This window comes from Myotis daubentonii, chromosome 11 (assembly GCF_963259705.1).
Source record: "Myotis daubentonii chromosome 11, mMyoDau2.1, whole genome shotgun sequence".
NCBI classification, from domain to species: Eukaryota; Metazoa; Chordata; class Mammalia; order Chiroptera; family Vespertilionidae; genus Myotis; species Myotis daubentonii.
This window is the reverse complement of record NC_081850.1, coordinates 65,098,242-65,117,092: the sequence shown is the minus strand read 5'-3', so window position 1 is coordinate 65,117,092 and position 18,851 is coordinate 65,098,242. Positions and strand designations below refer to the sequence as shown.

At 43.1% G+C, this 18,851-nt stretch overlaps 1 protein-coding gene across 3 annotated transcripts; it reads right to left on the bottom strand.

Annotated features, from left to right (window-relative positions):
• Positions 1 to 345: 345 nt before the first annotated feature.
• ZFP37 (ZFP37 zinc finger protein) lies at positions 346 to 9,720 on the bottom strand. Of its 3 annotated transcripts, none has more exons than XM_059657673.1 (4): positions 9,543 to 9,720; positions 6,312 to 6,438; positions 5,675 to 5,809; positions 346 to 2,954 (listed from the first exon to the last, which is right to left on the bottom strand). In XM_059657673.1, the coding sequence occupies exons 1-4, from the start codon at positions 9,648 to 9,650 to the stop codon at positions 1,423 to 1,425; spliced, it is 1,902 nt and encodes a 633-aa protein (XP_059513656.1). In that variant the 5' UTR covers positions 9,651 to 9,720; the 3' UTR covers positions 346 to 1,422. The 3 variants fall into 3 exon arrangements, with proteins under 3 accessions (XP_059513656.1, XP_059513657.1, XP_059513658.1); XM_059657674.1 differs by lacking the exon at positions 9,543 to 9,720 and adding an exon at positions 6,519 to 6,809; XM_059657675.1 differs by lacking the exon at positions 346 to 2,954 and adding an exon at positions 2,965 to 3,131.
• Positions 9,721 to 18,851: the final 9,131 nt, after the last annotated feature.

Here is an 18,851-nt window from a genome sequence, read left to right as displayed (position 1 = left end):
CAAGAGTAAAAAAATTTCTAGGTATACAACTGAAAATGTTTCCTATGTGAACTCATATGATTTGTAGTACCTTCTAGAATGCATGCTTAAGAATGATTCTGAGGCCAGGTCTAGATTTACTCAGAAAGAGTGCAGTGATCCAACAGCAATGTCTGCTATTGGGAAAGAACAGGGAGTTGTGCCATTAGTTGCAATATATTTGGTATCCCAGAGAGAGATGTTTGTATTTAAGTGCTTTGAATGAGATAAAATGGAGTGATTGTTCAGACAATCACTTTCATTCATTCACCTGCAATCACAACTCATCTTCAGTCTTTTAAAAATGGTAAGCAGAAAAAACAGTGCTGAGTTATAGTTGTAATTTATTATTTTAATGAAAGAACATGTTTAATAGGAAAAGTTTTTGTGAATTCAATATCAAGTTTAATGACATATTCTTAGGCTCATCATCATTCACAAATAGGCACAGAAACTTTTATTTTGTCAAATATCATAATGGAGTGGGCTCAGTGAAAATTCTAATTCATGTTGATTTATACATATGAAAAGGATTTTAATTGTGGGAATGATACATATACATGATGAAAAAGTTCAAACAGTATGCAATAAAAAGGAGATCTCCCTCTCAGCCCAGGCTCTGCCATTCCTATACTCTTGTGCCCAGTGGCAACCACTATTAAGTTTTATCTGTATTTTTCAAACCAAGTCTATTCAGATACAAATGTGTATGTAGATATATACAGATACAAGCACACACACCCTTTTGTACACAAGTGGGAACATATTAAATGCACCGTTCAACAACCTGCTATTTTCACTTAACAATATATCTTGAACATTGTTTTCTACCAGCACCTGTGTAGTCTCAGCTGCTTTCTTTCATTTTCTCTTAATTTGGTGTTGACATTTTAAAAATAAATAATTACAACCTTTTTATAAAGTTTTCTGCTGATGCAGAGGGTAACAAAGACAGTAAGAGCTGGGTGATAGATAATATCAAAGATGAGCCTTATACCAATGGCCACAAACATTTATACATGGCAATAAACAGATATGCAAATTAAATTTTTATATGTAGTGTTTAAGTACATAACACTCAAGCAATTCAGAAATTTTCAGTGTATGTAATTTGTTTCTCTAGTGTTCTGCTTATTCAACATATTAACAATTCTAAAAACTATATTTTAATCTGAACATATAGGTCATTTACAATAATTGTTTTTAAAACAATATTTTCTATAAAAGGTTTAGTATCGAGTTTAAACTCTCGATTGCTTCTATGTAAAGATTCATTTTCAAATTCTCTCATGTATAATGAGGTGTGACTTCTTGTTAAAGGCTTTCTAACATCCTTTAAACTCAGAATACTTCTAAGGTTAATTAAAACCTTCAGTTCAGTTAAAAGACTTCCCACATGAGATTTTACTCATGAGATTTCTCTTCTGAATGAGTTTTCACATGTTTGGTAAGGGATGCGTTTTGTTTGAAGGCTTTCCCACATTCATTACATTCATAGGGTTTCTCTCCAGTGTGGGATCTCTGATGTATAACAAGTTGTGACTTTGCATTGAAGGCTTTCCCACATTCATTACATTCATAGGGCTTCTCCCCAGTATGAGTTCTCTGATGTACAATGAGGTGTGCCTTTTGACTAAAGGCTTTCCCACACTCATTACAGTCATAGGGTTTCTCTCCAGTATGAACTCTCTGGTGTTGAGTAAGGCCTTCAATTTGTTTGAAGGCCTTCCCACATTGTTTACATTCAAAGGGACTTTCACCTGTATGTGTTCTCATGTGGTAAGTAAGAGATGAGCTATGTCCAAAGGCTTTTCCACATTCATCACATTTGTAGGGTTTCTCCTTAGTATGAGTTCTTTGATGTATACTTAGGTGTGACTTCTTGTTGAAAGCTTTCCCACATTCATTACATTCAAAGGGTTTCTCACCTGTATGAATTCTCATGTGTTTAGTAAGTGATGAGCTATACTTAAAGGCTCTTCCACATTCATTACATTCATATGGTATTTCACCTGTATGAGTTCTTATATGTTCAGTAAGAGATGAGTTATACCTAAAGGATTTTCCACATTCCTTACATTCATAGGGCTTTTCGCCTGTATGAGATCTCACATGTTGAATAAGATTCGAGCTGTGTCTAAAGGTTTTCCCACATTCAGTACATTTGTAAGGCTTTTCCCCAGTATGAACTCTTAGATGGTCAGTGAGGGCATGCTTATGACCATGGGCTTTGCCACACTGATTACATTCATATGGTTTTTCTCCCGTGTGAGTTCTCTGATGTACAGCAAGGTGTGACTTTTGGCTAAAGGCTATCCCACATTCATTACATTCATATGGTTTTTCCCCAGTATGAATTCTCTGATGGTCTATGAGTCCTTGCTTATGGCTGAGAATTTTCCCACACTGATTACATTCATGTGGTTTCACTTTAGCTTGAGTTGTGTCACACTTAGGAGGAGATGAGCTATGGCTGGATGATTTTTCATGTTTCTCTCCAGTTTTAATTTTGTTCCATTTAGTATGGGATGATCCATGACGAACTAATTTTTCATGTTTCTTGTCAGTTTGAGTTTTTTCACACCTATTAGATGAGGTATCATTGGCTAATTTCTGTTTCTTACCAGTTTGATTTTTGTCTTTCTTTGTTTCAGATAAGCTATTGCTAGATGATTTTCTGTGCTCTTTAGCTACATCAGGTTTCTTTTTTGAAGAGTCTACATTCTGTTTCAAACTCTTTCCCTGTGAATTGAATTTAAGAATCTTTTTTTTGAAAGAAACTTGTGTTGTACTCACATTTTCCCCCTGCAATGAACTACATTCATGGCCTTTCTTCTTAGTCAGAGATTTTTTCTTGAATGCAACTTCCTTAAGGAGTTTTTTTTGAGATTCCTGGTGACTCTCTAGCTGGTCATCATCTTGTTGGACCATTTCTTCTAAAATGGAATTCAGTGAGACATTCTTGAGAACCTTTGCACTCTCCTATTTTAGATTACAATTTATAAAGAAATGCCCTGTTGTGGGATTGAATCTTTATTCCAGCCTAGTATCCCAAAGTGAATGAAATATCAGGCACAAATGTCCCTATCCTCTTGGACTTGAAGGGGAAAGTGCTGTAGTAAAAACAGTAAAAGAAAATGGACAATAGTGATCAGAAAAAGTTGTGATTATTTATAAATATGACCTTGTAACATGGGACAGAAGATGAAATATATAAAAGGAGAAGTGAATAGGAAATAGATGTAGTTAAAAGAGCTTGTGGTTGTAGTTGCCATATTTTGAACTCTCTCCTCAGCCCAAGCTGCTGAGCTTTAATAACTGCCAATCCACCTATAGTAACCGACTACTGTAGCCTGTACTATATTAATCCAATTATCCATGGTCATAGTTGGAGACACATCTGGCTCAAGCCAAGATGTCCAATAGGGGTCTTATTCCTAAAAATTTAGACTCTAGTTAGTCTCCACTGGGTTCTTAAATTTTAAAATGATATAAGACAAATAAAGTAAGTCTGCATTTTCCTTGTGTAAACAAAATACATCAGTAGAAAGGATGGATGTATATACATCCACAGTAAAAGCAGAGATGTAAGTTCACATGTCTTCAAAGAGACCATCTGCATTAGATAAATTTCTAATGGCTTTCCAGTCCTGGTACTAGTCCCTGGTAAGGCCTAGCTGAAATATCTGCCTTCAGGTTACAAGAGATCTACCCATGTCCTTATAATAAATTCCTCTATTTACTTAGACTGGCTCAAGTACATTTTTTAAAATATATTTTTATTGGTTTCAGAGAGAAAGGGGGAGGGAGAGAGAGAGAGAAACATCAATGATGAGAGAGAATCACTGATTGGCCACTTTCTGCATGCCTCCTACTGGGGATCAAGCCCACAACCTGGGCATGTGCCCTTTGACTGGAATCGAACCTGGGACCCTTCAGTCCATAGACTGATGCTCTATCTACTGAGACAAACCAGCTAGGGCATCAAGTACATTTTTGTTATAGTACCCTAAAAATCCAAAATAGTGAAAATAAGATAAGTTTACCAAGGAGTACTGAACAGCTTACAGGTAGGTGACTGAAGAAATAAGCAAGAAGAGTATTCTACTGCTACTATCCATGATCAATGTAATAGTGACATTCTTGTACTAAAAAACAAACAAACAAACCACCACCACCACTAACAACAACAACAACAACAAAAACCTACAGTTTCTCTGAGTTCCTTGATGCTTTTACCATATGATAGTAATGAGATTGTCAAACAAACTTCATATCATTTGGATGTACAGTGTATACACACACTTATTTCCCAATAGATTGCTATGGAGCATACCTGTGTTCCTATCAGGTCACTCTACTAACTGCCAATGATAAATTTTAAGCTTATTTCCAAGCTCTAAGTGATTGCTCACTTTCTTTCCTCCATACATTATACAACTATACATTTTGAGATATCGTCTCAACCCATGCTTCCCTTCTCTGACACCACCACCCACATTGACAGATATAGGAAGCCATGTTTGTAAGTACCATCCAAATTCTAGTTGAAAACAATTGATTGGACAGTAGTAAACACCAGGCTCCAGCTAGTCCAATAATAGTCTTTCTCTTAAGAAATTGATAGTGATAGGAGGAAAAAGGAAAGTAATTAGGGTTAGGAGCATCATGCCAGAGAATGTCTGAATATATAAAGAGAGAAATTTCATATCACTGGATATCATGAGTGTGAATGGAGGAAGGAAGGAAAACAGGATATTAGCAAAAGGAAGGATAATTTTTAAAAGTACTGCTTTTAAAAAGGTAAGCAGAAATGAGATTCAGAGACCAGCAAAGAGGGATCACTGCTTCTTCTGAAAGCTGAGCAATGGAGAGCATGGATGAGAAAAGACAGCTATACGGAAAGGTCACTTAGGCATATGAAGGGGCTGGTACTAAAGGTTTAGAGCTCTGGTTTTCACCTTTTTTCCTACCACAACCTGAGTGATATGGCAGACTATATTATTGTTCCCCGAGGAAGGATTACACCTCCCAGTCCCATTGCATGCCCATTTGATTCCGCCCCGTGGAAGGATTATACATTCCTACCCTGTTAAACTCTGGAGTGGTGGTCAGGTGATCTGCTCTTAACCAATAAAATGTGAGCAGAAAGAGATCTACCACTTCCAATCAGTGATTTTAAGAGTCATAATGTGGTTTCACTCACTCTTCTTTCTCTCTGCCATGAGACCAGAATTTGCCAAGTAGGAACTGCTCTGTCAACATAGGTCCACAAGACAATGTGAAATAGGCTACAGCCCGAGCAAGAAACAAATCTTTCTTGTTGTAAGCCATTAAGATTGTGGGGTCATTCTTTAATGGAATATAACTTACCCTAAGCTGACTGATACTCCCATAAGTAACAATGACTTATGACTACAGTGAACCTCATGTGATAACCTTTCACATGGACAGGTTTATAGAAAGAACAAATATTAGAATCTCCAAGGTTAAAGAGTCCTTATAGTTTGAAATCCTCTTCCCCCAGGAGATTCTGACATTTTTCTATTGCTACATCCTAGTTAAGAAAGAAGGATCTGGGATCTTTAAGAAGAATTTAAGAAAAGATTATTCTTTGAATAATTCCAAAGTTACTACCAAGAAATGAGGAACTTACTTCTATTGGCTCCTATTTGTTTGGGTCTTGCTATTTCACCTGGACCACCTTGTCTGGGTCTTTTTCCCTTTCCCAAACATGGCTCTTCTCCTTTTTCCAACTTAGAGATCATGTCTGGTTTGGCAGCTTGATACCCTGTTCATGAGAAATGGTAGACATTGAATGTAAGAACAACAAACACCCCAGAAATCAAGCCCTAATATTTGAGCTTCAGAGCCTTTAAAGCAGTGGTTCTCAACCTTGCTAATCCTGCGACCCTTTAATACAGTTCCTCATGTTGTGGTGACCCCCACCCACAAAATTATTTTCGTTGCTACTTCATAACTGTAATTTTGCTACTGTTATGAATCGTAATGTAAATATGCAGGATGTATTTTCACTGTTCGCGACCGACAGGTTGAGAACCACTGCTTTAAAGGATAAAGAATACATGGATTCTGAGATTTCACAGTGCAGATGTCCATACCCCATCTGAGTAGATCTTCCATTTTAGAGGCAAGGACACAAGTATCCTTCCTAGTACCAAAAAGGGATTAAAATTCCTTGATTAAAAAATCAAGGTCAAACTTATCAAGTTTGGTAAATTGAGCAAAGGTATCACAGTGGACATATTTTGAATTGTGAGGATTATACTTACCCATCGAGGTGAGGTTGCTATAGTTCTCCAGCATCACATCCTTGTACAAGTTCCTCTGAGCAGGATCTAGTTGCTCCCATTCCTTCTGGGTAAAGGCCATAGTCACATCTTTGAAAGTTACTGATCCCTGTAATAGCATATTCTTGTTCAGTGTAATGTTATCCACATTAATGAGTGACTTGGAAGATAATAATGACTTGTTCTTACCTTGACCATTCACTGTTGATCATAATGTTATATAAGATACCTATTCTCTACCGAATTTTGCATTTCTTTCCTTGAGAAACAAAAACCATATTAAGAAATTTCCCACCTGGCCCTACTAAGTTTGGCTCAGTGGATAGAGCCTCGGCCTATGTACTGAAGGGTCCCAGGTTTAATTCCGGTCAAGGGCACATGCCAGGGTTGTGAGCTTGATCCCCATGGGGGGCATGCAGGAGGCAGCCAATCAATGATTCTCTCTCATCATTGATGTTTCTCTCTCTCCCTCTCCCTTCCTCTCTGAAATCAATTTTAAAAAAGAGTATATTTTTTAAAAAGGCACTTCCTTAAAAAAAAAGAGAGAGAGAAAGAAAGGAATAAATAAATAAATGAATGAATAAATAAATGTCCCACCTGGCCAGAGTGGCTCAGTTGGTTGAGCGTCGTCCTGTGCACCAAAAGGTTGCTGGTTCAATTCCTGATCAGGGCACATACCTGATTTGTTGGTTTGATCCCCAGTCGGGGAACATATAGAAGGTAACCGATGATGTTTCTCTATCACATTGATGTTTTTCTGTCTCTCTCTCTGTCTGTCTCCACCTCTCTGTCTCTGATATGTCTCTCCCTGTCTCTGTCTCTGTGTCTCTCTGTCTCTGTGTCTCTCTCTCGGTATCTCGCTGTCTCTCAGCATGTCCTCAAGTAAGGATTAAAAAAAAAAAAAGAGCCTGGCCATTGTAGCTCAGTGGTTGAGCACTGACCTATGATCCAGGAGGTCACAGTTGAATTCTGAGTCAGGACACATGCCCTGGTTGTGGCCTCAATCCCAAGTAGGGTTGTGCAGAAGGCAGCAGATCAATTATTTTCTCTCATCATTGATGTTTCTATCTCTCCCTCCCTCTTCCTTCCTCTGTAAAATCAATAAAAATGTATTTATAAAAAAAGAAATTTCCCTATTATGGACTGAATGTTTGTGTCTCCTCCAAATTCATATGTTGAAACCCTACCCTCCAATATGATGGTGTTATGATATTATTAGTTGATAGGGCCTTTGGGAGGTAATTAGGGTTAGATGAGATCATAAGGGTGGAATCTTCATGAATGGGACTAGAGCCCTTATAGGAATCACAAGAGAGTTTGCTTCCTCTCTCTGCTCTTTCTGCCAGTGAGGATACGAGGAGTCTGTAACCTGGAAGAGGTTACATATCTCAAATGGGCATCCAATACTGTCAGTTTCCTATTCCCCTTTCCAAGATGATTATGCCAAATATTCTTTCTCTTCGAAATCTCCAACATCTACTCCTTTTCTCCTCTTACTGATGAATTCGCCTTATACTCCAAAGAGAAAATAAATGCAAATGGATGTGAATTACCTTGCCTTGCTTCCACCAATTCCACTATCCTGTTACCAAATCCATATAATATGTCTTCCCTTCTGTTAAAATTAAAGAGCTGTCCCTTCTCTCACCTAAGCCCAGTTTGTCCACTTATGCTCTGGATCCCATCCTCAACTGCCTTCTCAAGGACCTCACCCCTGCAGTTAACCTCGTTCTCTTTTGTACTACCTATCTGTCCCTCTCTACTGGATCATTCTACTTAATATCATTCATCTGAAGAAAACCTCTCTTAATCACATGCTCCCTTCACCAGCAAAATTCCTAGTGTTATCTATACTTGCTCTTTATACTTCATTGCCTCCTATTCTTTCAACTCATCCCAACAGAATTTTATGACTCCACTGAAAGATCTATAATCAATCAAAATAACCACTGAGCTACATCTTGCCAAAGTCAAATTCTCTGTAGTCATATTCTGGGATTCACTAGAGCACATGATACAACTGATTTTACTTCCATTGTCTTGAAAAACTTTCTTCTCTAAGCTTCCTTGACACCACATTTACAGTTTTCCTCCTACCTCAGCTCAGTGGCTGCCTAGCCCAGATCTCTCCTAAGCTCTAGATCAGTGGTTCTCAACCTTCTTAATGCGGCGACCTTTTAATAAAGTTCCTCACGTTGTGGTGACCCCCAATTTCATTGTTACAAATTGAACATAATTAAAGCATAGTGATTAATCACAAAAACAATATGTAATTATATATGTGTTTTCCATTGGTCTTAGGTGAGCCCTGTGAAAGGGTCGTTCGACCCCCAAAAGGGTCGCAACCCACAGTTTGAGAACTGCTGCTCTAGATTCGTATACCTAACAACTACTCAAGCTCTCCACTTGGACATGCAGTGGGCATTCTGACACAGCCCAAACAGAATCACTGTCATCTACCTGGCTCGCATTGATAGCCACCAAATCTGGTCTTCTCCAACACATCCCTCTCCCAGAAAAAGGAATCACCATCTATCCAGTTCCTCAGGCCAAATGTCTAAATGTAAATCTTTTATTTTCTTTGCTTTTAGATGGAAATCTTGATTCTTCTCTTCCCTCGCGTTCCATATCAATTCACCAGTAAGTCCTAGAGGCTCCCCTCCCCGACGTGTTCTGAATGTGCTTTTCCACTTCACTGCTACAACCCTTTTCCAAAGCATCATCATTTCTTCCCGTTATTACAATAAACTCTCCTAGCTGACCGCCCTGCACCTCGGCACACTGACAGGGGCAATCCAGTTTCCAACCACCGCAGCCACCAAAATCTCTGGCTCCCACAGACCCCTCATCAGGTCACTGCAGATCCCTTACACGGCAGCACCCACTAACCGCGCGGAGCCCCAGCACTGTCCCCGCGGACCTGTCCCCGCGGACCTGTCCCCGCGGACCTGTCCCCGCGGACCTGTCCCCGCGGACCTGTCCCCCCGGATCACTCGGAACACGCATTCCTCATCCCGTCGCCCTCACCGACCGCAGACACCCCGCCCCTTCACTGACCGCACATCACCGACCCCTCAGAACGCTAACCCCCTCCAGCTCCAACTCCAGTGGCCAAACCGCCCCTCTTCACAGACCACAGCAGCGCTCCAAACACGGACCGCCCGGGAGAGCCGCTCTGCCCGCCAGACCGCCCGCGCCCGTCCTCACGCTCACCCCCGCGCTGCCCCCGGGCTCGGCCACGGCCATCTCCGGCGGACCCGCTGCCTCTTCGGCGGTCCTCGCGCTCCTCCTCCGGCCCGCGGACTCCGGCTTTGTCGGCATCGGGGTCGCAGTCGGAGGCCGACCCGGCGGGCGGCCCACCCCAGCGCGGCCTCTGCGGGTGCTGCCGTGGTGATGGCGGCGCCCTGGGAACCGCCCGTGGGCGCCGCCATCGCGGCCGAGGCGCTGCCGTACAGCGGAGCGCGGGGTCCGCCGGGAGCGCGGGGTGCGGGTGCGGGTGCGGGTTCCTGCGAGCGGGCGGAAGCCGGCTCAGTTGCTCACCGCAGGGCGCCTCCCGGAGCCTGGTATTATTGTAAGATTTGAAATAGGCTTCACCACCGGATGCACAATTTGCAGCTGCTTTTCCCAGGCACTCAGCGCAGCCAGCTGCCCGCAAACCGGGAACCGCAACGCCCGGCGCGGGCTCGGGATAGCTAGGCTAAGAAGCGAAATTGGAGGGAGGAGACAAAGCCCTATCGGGCAGATGCCATCGCTGGTTTGCTCGTTAAAACATGTTTTTATTGATTTAGGAGAGAGAGGAGAGAGAGAGAGAGAGAGAGAGAGAGAGAGAGAGAGAGAGAGAGAGAGAGAGAGAGAGAGAGAGAGAGACATGGGTTGGCTGCCTCGGGCGTGCCCCCCCTGGGGACCCACCCCGCAACCGGGCGTGTGCCCTGACTGGGAATTGAACTGGCGACCTCTTGGTTCCTCGGTCAGTGCTCAACCGCTGAGCCACACCAGCTGGACGATGCCATTGTTTTTATAGGGAGAGGAGTCTTGTATCTGAAATAGATTTACAATATATGATGCATTTTCATTTATGATATAAGAACCATGAGAGAAAATGAAGCAGCAGGTTAAGTGAACACAGCACTCCTCATGGAGAACCCGGATTTGAAGGAGATACTTCATTCGATTTCTCAAGAAACTGGAGCAGAAATAATTTCTCAATGCACTATTTCATGTATCAACACCGTTTAACACTTGTTCGTTGAGCTTTTATTATGTGCGGACAAGGTTGCTGTGCTCTGCTAGATAATGGGGAGAGAGCACACATACCATTGCTCTCCCTGCTGGAAATTACAATGAGGTAGAAGGCTAGAGAAAATATGTTGTTCCTTTTTCCAGAAACAAACATACCCGTTTTGCACCTTCCACTTGGGCGAATAAATGACTAGTTATCCCTGTCAGTCGGCAGTTCCTTTCCTCAATCTTTTGTCTGATTACCATTCTCAGAGCATCTTCACTGAGATCCTGCAGACTGGTACCACCACTGTGGAAAAGTGTGGAGTTCCCTCAAAAAATTAAAAATGGAATTGCCATTTGACCCAGTGATCCCACTTCTATGAATATATCCTAAGAAGCCAGAAACACCAATCAGAAAGAATATATGCACCCCTATGTTCATAGCAGCATTATTTACAATAACTAAGATCTGGAAACGGCCCAAATGCCCACCAGTAGATGAATGGATTAAACAACTGTGGTGCATTTACATAATGGAATACTACGCTAAAAAAAGAAAGAAAGAAAGAAAGAAAGAAAGAAAGAAAGAAAGAAAGAAAGAAAGAAAGAAAGAAAGATCTCTTATCCTTTGAGACAGAAGGGAGGGACCTGGAAAGTATTGTCATGCTAATTGATAAGCCAGTCAGAGAAAGACAAGGATCACATGATCTCCCTTATGTGTGGAATCTAATGAAAAAAATAAACTGATGCTCAGAAAAGATCCAGAGACATTGAAGCATGCAACAGACTGATATTTCAGAGGGAAGGGGAGGGGAAGGAATGGGAAGAGATTAACCAATGAACGTTTATGTATATATGCATAGCCCATGGACAACAATAGTGTGGGGGGAAAGCCTGGGGGAAGAAAGGCAGTGGGTGGAGGGGGTCAGTGGGATAAAAAACTGGACATCTGTAATACTTTCAACAATAAAGATAATTTTTAAAAAAGGTTCCCTAGGCCACCTAATCTCGAGACATTTTCTGCCTTAGTAACCCCAACATACTACTGAAATCTTCTCCTAACAATAACAAAAATTGTTTGTACAGCAAATCACAGTGGCGTTTCTCATTTATTCTCAAACAATCCCAGGAATGCTCTCCCTAGTCTTCTAGCATCAACCATAGGACCTAGCAAAGTGTGCTATAAAGATTGTGATAAGAATTCCCACATGGTACCCATTACCTCTGCCCCGTAGTGACAGGGAACATAGTGTTCTACAAATTACACCTATTGTTGCCATTGACAGGTAAGTAATGTTTGAGACAAACAGTAGCTACAAAGCAGAAGGTTGAGAACTAGAGAGTACCTGACCTCAGTGTTTCTTCTCCTAGCCTTTGGCACCGACATCACCTCTCAGAGTCTATTTCCTTCAGTGTACCTTGGGAAGATATCTATTAAAGTCGAAAGAAAAGACTGTCTATGTTCAATACTAATTACAATGTCAGGTAAAAAAGGGAGAGTGTAGGCTTGCTCATTGATTCTATTATTCATATCAGTGGGAAAGGTAAGACACAGGATTGGTGGGGTGCAATCATGGTAGGCACAGCAAATGAGAAAATGAGATCTAATGTTCTGTAAAAAGAAATTCCTTTGCAAGGAGAAGCATCCAGTGCCCTAGACGCTGGACAAGACTTGATGGGATTAGACACCTATTGTGTCTTTAGCCCCTCTGCATTCCCTGCAACTCTAGCAGCTAATTTTGGAGCATTTCCCTGCCTGAAAAAACTTACAAACAATTACATAACCACCACCAAACGTAACCAAGGAAACAAAAAGGAGAGAAGGAAGCAAAAATGCACTCATGAAAAATGATAAAGAGCTGGGACCTCAGAGGCAGGGTTGGCTACATAATTTATGTGGCACAAGGAGAAAGGAAAATGTAGGAATCCTTCCTCAAAAATCAGGAAAAAAAGTGCCCTGAAAGGAATAAAATTACAAGATTTCCCCCCCTCTTCTTCTGTGGTCTCCTTGGTGTTTTTTCTTCCTATTTAATGCCATTCTAATCAAAGGGAATTTTAAATTAGTAGCATAGATATTCCTTTTCACCTTCGAAATGCAATGCCAGCTTGAAGCACAATGTAACAGCGTTCACCTACATGTAAAATCACCGAAAGCAAACACGTTGTGTTTCATAATTCCTAGGTGCACGTGGATTTTGTTCTAGCAGAGCAGCAGACGTGCAGCACAAAACAAACTCACTTTGTATTTCACTTCACAATATTATCGCCTTCTACCAACACTTTCTCCCTTCAGCTTCCTGATGAGGAAGTAAGGAGTGGAGGCAAAGGAACTATGTGTTCTCTAACTTTTCCTCTCTTTCGTTGTCCTAATTTTCAGCATAGGTAATGCAGGGGGTGACTCTGGTAAATTAAAAAAAAATAATAATGAGAAAGAAAAAATACATGACATGGTTCCTGGATCATCTGTGTTTCTTACAATGCCATTGCCTTCTTTCTGAATTGGAAGCACGTTTCTGGTTCAAACAGAAGGCAAGGCCTCTTAGGGCTGTCGGCCTCCCCACTTACTCAGTTGTAGATAGAACACACTAGCTTTGCTGAGCACCACTGGATTCCTACACAGGTGGGACGTTGAGAATGCTATGTGCAAATGGATGGCAGGGGATGACAGACATAGATTTTGCATCTATATCCTCTGCTCATAGTTCCATCCGATTTCACTTACAAAATGTCAGTGTAAAAATAAAACAAAAAATTTCAAGCCATAACCTTAGCTGGTTTGGCTCAGTGGATAGAGTGTCGGCCTGGGGACTAAAGGGTCCCGGGTTCAATTCTGGTCAAGTGCACATGCTTGGGTTGTGGGCTTGATCTCCAGTAGTGGGCGTGCAGGAGGCAGCCGATCAATGATTCTGATCATTGATGTTTCTATCTCTCTCCCTCTCCCTTCCTCTCTGAAACCAATAAAAATGTAATACAAATGCGTTCAAAGGATATCAAGCAATAGCAAAACATTAAACCAAGCATGGCCCATTTGAGCACTGGGCTGTGTGACTGCACGGGCTACACTCCCACGAAACTAGCCCTGCTCAGACGCACCTGCACAGCCTACATATTAATCTGCCTGTCAGCTCACAGGCTGATCCCTGCTGCTTGGCAATCAGGCTGCTCAGGCCTGGGTGTCCTGAGCCTGCATGGTGAGCAGAGGGAGTCAGCTGCCAGCCTGATGTTCTTTGTTCTTCACGAGGTGGGTGCATGGAGGGAGCCCTGGACGGGCTGTAGGCTCTGGGGCCTTCCGCCTCTGAGTGTCCACTGGTGGCATGCGGCCCTCAGCCCCACAGTGCACCTGGGTCATTGGGTAACTGACTCTCTGCTGGTTACTTTGTTTTGTTTTGTTTTGCCATTCTGGTTAGTGGGTGGGGTCGGAGCAGGGCAGAGCTGGCTGATGGGCATCAAGGGCAAAAGACATAAGGAAAGAGCCCACCCAGAGGGCACCAGGAGGCTGACGCTCAGGAAAGCCAGTTCCTGAAGCCGGCAAAACAGGCAAATGAGGGGAATACTGAGGGCCTCCTGTCTGTTATGCTTTTCCCCCATCACACACCGGGCCAGGTGGCTGTGGTGAGCCCCATATGAGAGAAAAAACTGGGTGCCCAGAGATTCTCCAGGCTGAGCCTCCTGGGGAGAGTGTATTCATGATGATTATTTTCCATATGCAGTTTTCTGAGGTCTTTGATCAACTATTTTCCTCTTTTGAGAAAAGTTGTTAAAATGACCAACGCTGAAAGATTAGTAACAATATAACCAATTACTGTCGGGCACCAGAAGTGATTTATTTTGTCACCAGTGCGATCTAGGCTAACTGTGTGTTTCCAGAATCACAACTGGAATGAGTTTTGTTTTATTCCCTCACTGTTCTTGGCTTGGGTGGGGGTGGGGGTGGGGGGATGGGAGGGTGGGGGGTATAAATTTTAAAAAGTTAAACACTTTGTCATGAAACAGTCAGTGTCTTTTTCTACATAAATATTTTTATTACAAGTAATTTTTTTAAAAAACAAAAAAAAATTAAATGAGGGGCATTATTTTACATTTTTGCAAATCTCTCCTATATCTGACTTAATAGAAGACAGCTGCCCTCTCAGATCAGCTTCTTCATTCAATACACTGCTTTGATGGAAGTATATAAAGAAAAGCTGCCCTCATACAGACAGGCAGTCACAAGGGAAACTTCATGAACCTTCTCAAAGGGTTTCAGGTGCCCCCAGAAGTCCTCCTTGGAGAACTGCTGCAGTACCTGACTGCTTCTCAGGTAAAGACTCTACACAGACATTGGATATTACAACTGGCAAGTCCACCAGGGCCAACACATTTCAAACACATTTCCGAAGGTGGTGGTGGTGAAAGAAACGTGAATGATCTTGTTCATTCGATTTTTTTAATATATATTTTTTATTGATTTTTTACAGAGAGGAAGGGAGAGAGATAGAGAGTCAGAAACATCGATGAGAGAGAAACATCGATCAGCTGCCTCCTGCACATCTCCCACTGGGGATGTGCCCGCAACCCAGTTACACGCCCTTGACCGGAATCGAACCTGGAACCTTTCAATCCGCAGGCGGACACTCCATCCACTGAGCCAAACCGGTTTTGGCTTGTTCATTCGATTTTAAGCGATATCGACTTTTACCTTGGGCTCATACGTTATTCTGTTGCCAGCCAAGGTTACATATTAGATTTTTTCAAGTTTACTTTCTAAACTAAGAGAAAGCAACGTCACACACAAAGTTAACATGTGTGTGGTGCTTTACAGCTCACAAGCCTCTTTCTGTGCCCACCTGATGCCAGTGAGTCCTTAGAGGCCACTGTATAGAGGAGGAAAGCTGGGAGAGAGGCGACGGGCCCCAGATTGCCGTCAGTGACCAGGATGTGGGCAGAAGCCTGGGGGCCGAGTGCTGAGCGCGCAGGACACCTCAGCTCTGGCTCTAAGGGACGTCTCACTTTCACAAGCTGGCGTCCGACCGAGGAGGGGGCCCTTTATTTGTGTTCACTTGTTTCACACACACAAGACGCGGCATCTAATCTAGAATCTACTGGATTTTATTGGACACGGAACACAGTAGGACTGCAGGGACAGCAAACTGAAAAGACAAAGCAGAAAAGACCCGGTGCTATCTAACTTACAATCCAGTATCAGGAGGGCAAGTCATTAAGTGAGTAACCAAAACAGCTGAGCTTGATGGAAGAGTAACCTTTTTCCAGTGCCCATACTTTTGGAATTCCCACTCTGTGTTGTCCTGCGGACACACCTGCCGTGTTTGGAGCCAGCGAGAGGTGCAGTGGAAGTGAAAAGCCTGATGACAGACTCCCCTCCCAACGGTGCACTCTGCAGAAGTGGCAGACGCCTGGTTCGCCTGATGTTCTAGGCAAAGACCCATAGTGCAGTTCCTGCAGATGGCACCGTTATCAAGCACAATATCCCAGGCCCAGAGGGTACTGCATTCCACGTTTTCACTGTTGGTGCCGCACGGGGTACCCACATCCACCGTTGGAAACACCGAAACAGCCAGTGTCTTACAACATTCCTCTGTCCATTGTTTTGCCATGTGCTCATTGGCTCCTGTTATGTACAGTCAGGACTCAGCAGGGAACAAGCAGGCACCATCTCTCTAGTCTTGGGGGAGTTGATAGTCTATTTAGGAAGCAGACAACAAACAAGCAAATAAACAAATAGGCTGAAGCTGACTTTAGGGAGGACAAGCCTCGCAAAGACGGAGGAGAAACATGACTTTGGGAGACGAACTAGCAATTGCAAACATCAGGAGATGAAAGCCGTGTTCAGCTCGACATGTTCAGGGAACATCACAAAGGCTCAAGGGAGCAGGCCAGGGCCTGAGGCTGGGCCTGGAGAGCCACCATCACAAGCAGGTGGGATGATTTTCTAGGAGGGATGGCAAGCCGGTGGAGATTTGGAGCAGTGGCCTGATCTCATTTCCATTTTTATAAGTTTGCACGGGAAGCTGTGTAGAAAACAGGTTGCACTTGTGAATGGAAATCAACAAGATGAAGATTAGAGCCAATAGCCCTGCCTACTCTTCCCAAATCTGCAAAACAACAGGTTTTTCAGTTTTTAAACGGGACCAGAATGCGTACCAGTTCTGTATCCTGCTGCGACTCTTCAGCTAATAGTTGAAACTCACATTTCTGTGTATATATGTGACAAAAATAAGCAGCCATGAGGTACTCCTGACCCCAGAAACCTCAATGCACAGAGAGAAAAGCAGAAAGATGCTGCTCCGGAGGCCTGGCCAGCTGTGACACTGTGGCTGTGAGATGCGGCGCGGCCTCTGGCTGACCACCAGGGGGCGAAACGGAGCCTCGCTGCGCTTCTGTCTTCTGTTTCTCACTGCCAGGTCACATCTGTCTTCCTTCCTCTTTGTCAGCTTCAGGAACCAGCTTCACCTGCCCCGGAACTGCTGATGGCAAAGGAAGCTGTGAATTCTTCCTTCTCCTGTGGATGAGCTGGGACAGATGCAAGCAAGGACACTCACAGACACCTTGGGGAGGCGGCTGCCCTGTTCCCTCATGGGAATTGCTCTCTCTAAGGCCACAGGGTATCTTCTGGATACTAAAGCAAATGCATATTTTGTTGTTGTGATCAGTTTACTTAACATTTCACCAGCATTTGACTAATGCCCTCTCTCGTTATTTTTTCTACATACGAAATTAAAACTTGATTGAATAAAGAACACTCTCTAAAACATGATTAGACTACACTACATGCACTTAAGCTGAACATGAGTCATTTAACATGAAATATCACTCGAGTTGTTATTTCTCGTTATACAAAATTGTTTATATAGCTGTTTTATAGCACAAAATGTTTGAGGTGGTGAACGCACAATACAATATGCAGATGATGTATTATAGAATTGTAAACTGGAAACGTATATGATTTTATTAACCCCAAGAAATTCAATAAAAAAGGAAAATATTTATAACACAAAGTACTAGTATATGATACTAGATTTGTAAATAAGTTATTTGAAGAAACATGTAGATTTTTAAATCATAGCATTTAAATCTTTGGCACATGCCCCTATAGAGCTGCACGTGAGTTACATTTTTTCACTCTTGGGAATTACACGTTGACATTACTGTGAACCGATAGGTGGTGGCTGCTGGGGGAGCAGAGCTCTAAGTGCTCTGGGGACCTGCAAAGGGTGAGAAGGGTGAGTGCCCGGCGAATCAGAGGATGGGAATTCCTGAGCTGGGCCTAGAGGAAGGTTAACTTCCACAGGCAGAGAAAGCAGGCTCTATCTCTAGGAGGGCCGGCAGCAGGAGCAGAAGAAGAAAGAAATTAGGCTTTTGTAGAGACTATGATCACAGGAGAGGCACCCGGTTTGGTCTTTCTCTTCATGCCCTTTTGGGGAGACTCCCTATTTCTGGATATTAGAATGGAATGCCAGCTGTAGAGTTGCATTGCTCACATTCCCTCTCCAAGAAGACACTCATGGGCCAGCTGTGAGGGGTGTGTCTAGCTGACAGCCTCCACTGTTAACTCTTTCAGATTTCTGTCAACTCCTGAGCTCAGGTACTAGTCTTCTTGGGGTAGGCCGAGCCCATGGCTGAGCAGGACTGTGTGAGAAGGTCCTAACCATTTCTGCCCCACACAGGCCTCTGCTAAGGTGTTCCAGAGCTCCCGCGGGGCTGACAGACACTTTGTCAGATCTACACCTTGGCCACTCCCCTTCCCTAATCCTGCTTCCTATTTTCCCTTTCATAAGGGTTACACCTCAATAAACCGTTTACGCTCCTAAATGTGTCTCAGCGCCTGCTTTCCCCACGACCCAGCTGACACAGATGAGACGTGCTTGTTGTTAGTTTTAAGCAACCTTTCGTGGGTGAAGGAAGGGGATATTTTAGAACTGGCTTTGAGCCAGTACCAGCAGGATGCAGAAGCATCCTGGGTGCTGGGGACCAAGCCCTACTTCCACTCTGGCACGTGAACCAAACAAGCTTTTGCTTCTTGCTATTCTCCTTGGCACTGACTGTGCCTTGGTGTTATATAACATGGCTTCAGTGCTGCCACTGGCTTTCTCAATTAGTGATATGTTGGTTGAATCCAGAGTGTGATTGAAAACAAGGTCACGAAATCCATTTCCAGCCAGGCAGTTAGTTTCAATCAGGTCGCCTGGTTATAAATGGGTCACATATCTGGTCATACATGGACTCCATAAGCCCCTTACCCACACACTGAGTCATGACTTAGGACACCCAGCTCTCAGCCACCTGGCAGACTGCCACCTTTCC